The 8,824-nt window shown below is 44.8% G+C and overlaps 1 protein-coding gene across 1 annotated transcript; it reads left to right on the plus strand.

Annotated features, from left to right (window-relative positions):
• The first annotated feature begins 663 nt into the window (after positions 1 to 663).
• Positions 664 to 2,872, plus strand: DRD1 (dopamine receptor D1). The gene is made up of 2 exons (XM_068409259.1): positions 664 to 769; positions 1,503 to 2,872. Exons 1-2 carry the CDS (start codon positions 664 to 666, stop codon positions 2,870 to 2,872), a joined length of 1,476 nt encoding a protein of 491 aa, XP_068265360.1.
• Positions 2,873 to 8,824: the final 5,952 nt, after the last annotated feature.

Here is an 8,824-nt window from a genome sequence, read left to right on the forward strand (position 1 = left end):
CCGGGACCCTCCGGTACCGGAGATACGCGGCCCGGGGCAGGCTGCGGGAGAGCGTGAGGAGCTGCCTCCGCCTGCGCTTTTCTGAGAGGCAAAAAGCATGTTAAAAGCTGGACCCGAGCCCTGGAGCGCAGCCCCGCTGAGCAGGAGGTGGGATTATTCCGGAGTAGTTATGGAGAGCTATAACCTGGCAGCGGAGCGTTAAAACGACTTGTCCCCGCTGGAAGAGGAACCGGCCGCGGGCACCGCTGGCATCGCACCCCGCGTCGTGGCCGAGGTGAGGTCGCTCAGGTCCCTCTCCTCCTCTTGCCCTTCTTTCTCCTTCTAGTGAACGACAGAAGAAAGAATTGGTGCTCGGCTCTTGCCACTGTTGGGAATACCGTGCCTTTTGCCTGGGATGATTTGCCCCGATGTGCCACTTCGACGGGATGTACAAAGTGCGACTGGGACTGATCCGTCCAACAAAGTTTGCGGGGTGATGAGCAGGGGCCGTGGGATGGAGGTAGCTGGGCACACGCCGTCGGGGTCCGTCACGCACGGTCCGACAGCGCAGACCTGCTGCTCCCTTGAAAACTAACTCCTGATGGTCAAACTCTGCCGGCTCCTGTTTCTTCTTCCCTGCCAATTTGCACTTTCAGGGAAAAAAACACACACACGGCTGATGCAATGCAGTGTTTCTGTGTTGGTTTTGTACACAAGATTTGCTATGCAATTCCAAAACTAAACGAGGAGGAGAGACGGCCCTGCATCCCAGAGCAAACAGAGAATCAGAGGTGAAAGGTAGGAGCCAGCATTTCTTGTTTAAATAAAACTAAGTAACCTGAGCTACTTCTTACTGAAAACCTTTAAAACACACCTACTCTATGCTTATTTTCTTTGTCTTGAAAGTGTAAAACTTAAACAATTTGAAACAAAGTGAAGAATTGCTCTCTTATGCTACCCAGAAACAGAGAACTGATGCATTTTGTAACAGGAGTGTGCGGAGGAGAAAGGATGAAGTGTTCCATCAGCGAGACGGGTAGGAAACTAAACCAGAGAAGAAGCACCTTGTATAGTATGCTTCAGTAAATATGAAGGGCTAGTGCAACGGACGCTGGAAACACTTGATCAATAGCTTATTTAAGTGGGAATATATGCAAGCATGGAGAAGTGATTGCTTTCCTGTCTGTGGGGTATATTTGCAGAGGACAGCAGCAGCACATTTGCAGGTGAGCTGTCTGAATTAGGCTACTTCATGCTGGGGTGGTGCAGTATGTTACTGAAGGGATTGCTTAAAAAACCAGTCTGTAGAGTGGACTGTATTTGTGCATTTTCAGTTCCTGCTCATAGAGCTTTCAGTGTTGTTCAGGGAGATTTAAAGTGGGTGAAGTTCATCCGGGAGCAAAGGGACTGTTAAGAAAGGACCTTTGGTCTGTTTGGTGATGAGTAATTAATGGACGTCTGATGTCTCTGATGTCTGCAAGGAAAGGAGCTGATGTCATCATGAAAATCATGATATGATTTTCCCTCAGGAGAAGCTATGACTTGGAACTACACCAGTATGGATGGGGAAGGGTTGCTGGTGGAAAAGGACTCTTCCTTTCGGATCCTCACGGGCTGCTTCCTCTCGCTGCTGATCCTCTCCACGCTGCTGGGAAACACGCTGGTCTGTGCAGCTGTCATTAGGTTTCGCCACCTCAGGTCCAAGGTGACCAATTTCTTTGTTATCTCCTTGGCTGTGTCAGATCTATTAGTGGCAGTTTTGGTCATGCCGTGGAAAGCTGTGGCTGAGATTGCTGGTTTCTGGCCTTTTGGTTCATTTTGCAACATCTGGGTGGCCTTTGATATTATGTGCTCAACAGCCTCCATCTTAAATCTCTGTGTCATTAGCGTGGACAGATACTGGGCCATCTCCAGCCCATTTAGGTACGAGAGGAAAATGACCCCCAAGGCAGCCTTCATCATGATCAGCGTGGCGTGGACTTTGTCCGTGTTGATTTCCTTCATCCCTGTGCAGCTGAACTGGCACAAGGCCGCAACCACAAGCTTTTTGGACCTAAATGCCAGCTTACAAGGTATAAGCATGGACAACTGTGATTCTAGCCTAAACAGGATGTATGCCATCTCTTCTTCTCTAATTAGCTTCTATATACCTGTGGCCATCATGATAGTAACTTACACAAGGATATACCGGATTGCTCAGAAGCAAATACGACGCATCTCAGCTTTGGAGAGAGCAGCAGTGCATGCCAAGAACTGCCAGAACACGAGCGGCAACAGAAGCAGTATGGACTGCCAGCAACCAGAGAGCAACTTCAAAATGTCCTTCAAGAGGGAAACAAAGGTTTTAAAGACTTTGTCAGTGATCATGGGGGTGTTTGTGTGCTGCTGGTTGCCGTTTTTCGTATTGAACTGCATGATTCCCTTCTGCGAGCCTACCCAACCGTCCAAGGGATCAGAAGCTTTCTGCATTAATTCCACCACCTTTGATGTTTTTGTTTGGTTTGGATGGGCTAATTCTTCCCTCAACCCCATAATTTATGCCTTCAATGCTGATTTCCGCAAGGCGTTTTCAACCCTGCTGGGATGCTACAGGCTCTGCCCTGTGTCCAGCAATGCTATAGAGACTGTTAGTATTAACAATAATGGAGCAGTTGTTTTTTCGAGCCAACATGAGCCCAAAGGGTCCAGCCCCAAAGAGTCTAATCTGGTTTATTTGATTCCACATGCGATTATGTGTCCAGAAGAAGAACCTCTCAAAAAGGAAGAAGAGGGTGAACTATCTAAGACCTTGGAGAAAATGTCTCCAGCGCTGTCGAGTATCTTGGATTATGAAGCTGATGTTTCTTTGGAAAAGATCAGTCCCATTACACAAAATGGGCAGCATAAAACCTGAACAGTAAGGTTGACCCAGCAAGACCTAATAGAGTATATTGTAATAATCTTTAAAAAAGAAAAAGATATACAAGATCTTTTGGTAAGAAACTAAGCTCTAGGGAGAAATACGCATTTACACCAAGCCCAGAATTAATTTTCCTGGCATTCAAAGCAAATCTAACATTTAAAACAATAAACAGGAAAAGATACTGAAAATTGGTTAAAAAAAGGATATTAAACTGTGCTGTTCATACTGAGGAAAATATACAAATTTAGATACAGTGCAGTGACAAAGAAAATATTGGTTCTCTACACAGAGAGACCAATTTCTAACTTAAAATGAGGCAAAAGATAAATGTTAAGTATTTAAAGATTAATGTTTACTAGAAGTTAAAAGATTGCTGTGTCTTGTGATAGTGGGTGTTAACGGTCCTAATTAAAGACTGAGGGATTGTAAAGGTAGGTAGATGCCTTCTTAAAATTATTTCTGACAAATAATTGAGCCTTATAATGAGAATGGTTATTTTTAAAGATTTGGGAGGTAATATGTTGATACTGGTTTTATTTATTTATTGTTTTAAATTGATATTTTTCATATGTTATAACAGATTGAACTTTATTTATGTTATTTAAGATGTCTAAATAATGGGATATTTTTGGAGTCTCATAACTGCATTTTGACCAGTCAACCAGTCAGCACTTTATTACAAGCTCTGATAGTCTGGAGAACCGGTGAGGGGGATGAAGGAATGTTAAGAAGCTCAGCAAGAAATGAAGGAATCAACAAAACTGATGCTGTGTGGAGTTCATTTGCGTGTGGGCTTTTTTTTTGTTTTAAGTGGGATTTCTTTCAAAAGATACGACCAGCGTTGACTGAGTTATGAATTCTCTTCCCTTATAGAAATAAAAGAAATTGCTGCTATTTATTTTTAAAAAAGTTTCATGTTACAAAGACTTTGCTAGAATGTCAAGTTTGTGGATCTGTAAAACCTTAGATATGATGACTACAACCTTAAGAAGAATCCAATTTGAGAAGAAAAGCTTCTTAGATAACAATTCTTAGTATATAATGTTTTGTATTTATGTAAGATAAACAGCTTTCTCAGACTTTTCTTATTTCAAGTCTTGGATATCTTTTCTGAACAAACACAATTGGTTATAATGGTAGTAAACATGCCAGACCTCGTTATCACCTGTATTATTGCAGTACCGCCAGGATCATGATGTCTGTCTGCTGCTGCATCACAGTCAGAATTAAAAAGTGAGGTACCTAGTGCTTTACTTTGGAAACTAGGAGGACGTTACATTTTAGTAATTACCATGTCAATAGTCCATTCAATAAGGAATAGTGCCTCATTACCATTTTGGATTAAGACATTTCTAAATATGGATGGAACTGCAGCCCCCACCTCCAAAACGTCCTGTGAGCTCCAGAAAAGTTGCCAAAAAACCCTGCTATTTTTCCGTTGTCCTTCCCTTCTGCTTTCCCTTTGTAATGCCAAAAGCAATCAGTGAACGTTAGCAACAGGAACATTGGGTGTTAATATTCAGCAGCATTCAAAGAAAGCTATTTGTTTCCTGAATGGGAAAAAATACCCTTTGGAGCAACTTTTTTGTAAAGTATATCAAAAAAACGTGTTGTCAGGAAAAGAGAACTGAGAGGGGAAAAAAATTAATGAAATATATACATCCTGCATCAGGTCTGTGTATTTATGTATTGTGAATGTTTTCATAATTTTATTGCCTGTATGCTGCTTTCATACATATAATAAAATTATTTTGTGAACAGAAGGTCAAATAAAAAAATCTACATTGCATTTATTAAGTACATGCTGTTTTTCGGCAATTGTGTTGGTCGTGTTAAAGGCAAGGGCTGTTCCTCTTTTTCCCTTTGCCCTTATTTGGGATCACACCCGTGAGGCAGATGGGAATTTTTATTAGAAGCAGGAGAAAGTCCTCTCTGATGAGAGAGCTCTGAGCCCTTGCTCTAAACGAGGATTTGAAAGCAGTAAACGCACTTTGGAAACAACCCCATTCTGCTTTAATGTGACTAGTTAAAATGTGCAAAGCTCGACCTACTGGTGACTCTTATTTCAATGATTTTTTTTTTGCCTTGGTGTAACAGTAGTGAACTTGGTTTATAGCGTGCTTTTATTGCTGCTTTTTGTTGTTTTTTTTTTCCCCCCCAAGCTGTGCAATACTTTTCAAACCCTGATACAGCCCCACTGCTAGTGTCTGTTTTTTGGAACAACATGAATCGTTTCAGAGGTGAGGCGATGGTGTGTGCAGCTGAGGTACAGCAATGCCCCTCTGCTCATGGCAGTCCTCCACTTTGTTTTTGCTCTGTCAGCAGATTCATTTTGAAATGAAGAAAAGACCAACCAAACGTGGTCACTTCTGCCTCAGGCATTACCAGCATGACCCATTCAGCTGGTGCAGGGAGTCGTGTCTGCCTTCGGGCTTTCTTAGCTCCTTGGATAAAATTTCCTTGCATGGTGCTGATGCCCAATTTTTTTTTTTTTTTTTTTTTTTTTTTTTTTTTTTTCTTTTCACCTTTGAGGAATTATTTTACTTCTTAAAAAAGTACACAGGCCAAAAATGAAGTTCTGTGGTTGCTTGGTCAAATAAATCTGCCCTCAAGGCCTTTTGTTCTCAAAACTCCCAGCAATGTGATATAACAGCAAAATACAAAATATGATTTAAGGAGATCATGTAAAGCAAGATGTTGTTTTTGTACTAGTTTGTATGGTGTTGATTTGTATGGTGCTGATTTGTATTCTGAAATAAATGGTTGCTCTACTGTGGCCAAGAGCCACCCCAGGACCCCCCTCCTTGCAGATGGACCGGGGTTTCCGAGGGGCTCTGCAGAGGTCGGTGGGGAAGTGCTGCCTGCTGTCGCTGCTGGGAGCTTCCCTTCGGTGTGACCGGCTCCCTGCTAAAGGCAGGGCAGGGGAGACACCTTGATGAGTTTAGTTTATTGTTTTCTCTCTACTTCTGTTTAAACTGATTTTTGCTTTTGCCTCCTTTCCCTTACACACATTCTAGAATACCATGAATTCCCCTTGATCCTCATTTACTGAAGTACCCCATTTACCCCTTCATTTTCCAGCCTTCCCAATGCAGGTTTCTTTATCTGCCCTCTCTTCCCTTCCTCCCACCCCTGCCAGAGCTGTCCTGTCAACATGTTTGGCTTCATTTGCCCCAATAATCCTTTGCTTGGGAGAAGGTCCCAGTGAAAATCCTAGCCCCCAGCTCAGCCAGGAGTCCCCATCCCACAGCCTGCACCCAGAAACACCTCTCTTACCTGTTGCAGAGCCTGGAGACTAGTATCAGGGGTGACTAGCAGGGACAGCAGCGTGTACCTGCTAACAGCTACTCTATTTATGTGCTGAATTAATTACTCAGGAGCTGCATTACTTGTTCTGCGCCTGCTCCACAGCTGCTTGAAACCAGTGGTCTGCTGAAACTAAGGGTCACACCAATGTCAGGGTGCACCCCAGGGGCTGGAGACACGCCAGACCCACACTGAGGACTGGTGGAGCCGATAGCAGGGAGTGAACTGATGGGGTTTGGCTGTAGTAACCCTGTGAGTAACCTGCGAGGAGTGCTTACTGCTTGTTGCTAACAGGAGGAGCAGCCACTCTGGATGACAAGAGCAGCAGAAGTTCATTTGCAATAACGTCATCTTTGAGATAACAGCAACTTTGGTGAAACGCTTCCCCAGGAGTGTTTTTGTCATCATGCATTGCCATAAGTGTCTGGGCAGAGGCAGAGCCACTGAGAAGCAGTGAGGCACCAGGACACCGGGACATCACTGCTCCCACCAGGACAGCCACCTTGTCAACCCCATGGGGCATCAGGCAGCTTTTCTGCCCCTCTTGCCCCTCACAAGCAGTATTTTCTGCTGCAGAGTGACTTGCTGTGTGCCTTGCTGATGCGCCCGCAAATAACCCATGTAACCTTTTTTTGGTATTACTTCCTCGTGACTGAAGGTATTTTTCTATTTGTGAATGGAAGAGGTTAATAATTCACCTTATGGCCTTGGTGAAGGAGCTGTTTGCAACGAATGAACCATAATCACTAGATTAAATCTGAATACATTTCTCCCTTCGCTTGGCAAGCATTTTATGCTGATCTGGGTTTCTAACTTAACAAAACGTACAAAAGATAGAGGATGAAAGAGTAAATGCCTTTGCTGATGTACAGTTTTAGTAACATAGTTATTGGGAGCCAGTCTTGGATTTTTTTCAAATCAATAGTTTCCAGAAGCACCCAAATCTGAATGAAATCTCAAAAAATTGCTTTGATTAGTATTTTGAGAGACAGGTTATTCCAGTAAATATTTTGGGTTTGTGATATAACGATAGTAGAATATGTTCCTAGCGATACCACTTATGTGGCCACATAACAAATGTAACTGAAAGAATAAGGAAAACAACGGTACCTGCTTCTTAACTTTTAGAAGATTGAAACACATAATATAAAATGTTCTTGCAGTGTTCTGTTGTGGTAGAGATGGACTGAAGGGAGCGTTGGGCTCCAGCCACGAGCCTCGGATCAGGTCGCTGTCGATCCCCTCTTTGCAAGCAGGTCTGGGCTGCCCGGCTGCCTCCTGGAGCCCCACGGGCGGCTGCTGGGTTTGCACGGTGCTGCTCCTTCCCCACCCCGCACCCCGAAGTCAGGGATGCACTTGTGAACACCCGCCTTCCCAGACGGGTCTGCAGAGCCCCGTGCCGCTGGCCCTGCTGCTCTCCCCAGCCAGGCACAGCTCTTCCCAAGGCGCTGCTGGAAGCGTGTGTCTACATACGCAGTTTTGAGGCTGAATCTGTGAATTGAGTATTCGATGCCTATTTTTGTGTTAGTTGTCTTTACAGTCATGGTCAGAATGAAGTGGTACTTTTCTGCCATGCATGTTTTGTACTATTTCTAGGAAAAAACCTCTGGTCAATCATACAGAAGAAGGTTGCTGGCCCTGCCTATGTTGATGGCCATTGCTTTTCTATTTAGATTGCATTTTCCTTTCAGTCCTGCCAGGCTGTTCCTCACCCTTTCCAGGAGGGACGTTCCCGTCAATTCTTCAGTGGAGTTTTCCCAGAGCCTGCACGGGCAGTGGTGATGGGTGGTGCTGGCAGGGCCGTGCAAACGCTGCTACGAGTCACGCGGAGCAGCAACAACAGACCTGGGCTCCAGGTTACACACCGAAATAACGTGATTGGCATCAACAGCGCTGCTCGTTTGTGTCCTTCTGAATGGGGCTCGTTTCACCCAGGAAGGCAACATGGGTATCAAAGATACACTGGACCTCATTCACCATCACGCTGTGGACCTGGTGAGGTGGATAATTTGGTGTAAAAGAGGCATAAAAGAGCAAGCGGCAAAGGGGCGCCAGGGTTGGCTGCAGGGGAGCAGCGCTGGGGGTGGTGGAAGGTGGGAAACCCCATGCCCCGTCTCCCCCTCCACGATCCCGGGCAGCCAGAGGAGATGGATGAAGGAAGAGCTCAGGTCCAGCCCTGCCCCGGCCAGACCCAAGGACCAAAACACCTCCCGGTCCCTGCGTCACCGCGGGGCCGGCTCTGCGGGGAATTGGGCTTTTGCTTTGGGGCCAGCCTGGGTACAGCCTGCGCTGCCCCGACGCCAGCTCATCTCGGTCCAGCCTGAGCGCTCGGCATTCCCGTGAGATGCTCAGCAGAGGAGCAGCTCTGGCTTCAAGCAATGGTTTGACTGAAAAAGAAATGAAATTTGTAATAATGTCTGTAGCCAGGGATTTGTACAGCTAACTTACACTTTGCTTTGCTCCAAATAACTCATACACTTGTTTTTCTCGGATCTCCTATATTTATTATGTCAGTAGCTCCCCTTTAAATCAGTTGGATTTTTTTCCTGCTTTAATAGTTCCCACCCAACAGAACTAAAACTGTTTGTGGGATATTTCGAATAACAAGAAATATAGAAATAGAGTTGTTTGAAAATA

Source organism: Nyctibius grandis, chromosome 10 (genome assembly GCF_013368605.1).
Source record: "Nyctibius grandis isolate bNycGra1 chromosome 10, bNycGra1.pri, whole genome shotgun sequence".
NCBI classification, from domain to species: Eukaryota; Metazoa; Chordata; class Aves; order Nyctibiiformes; family Nyctibiidae; genus Nyctibius; species Nyctibius grandis.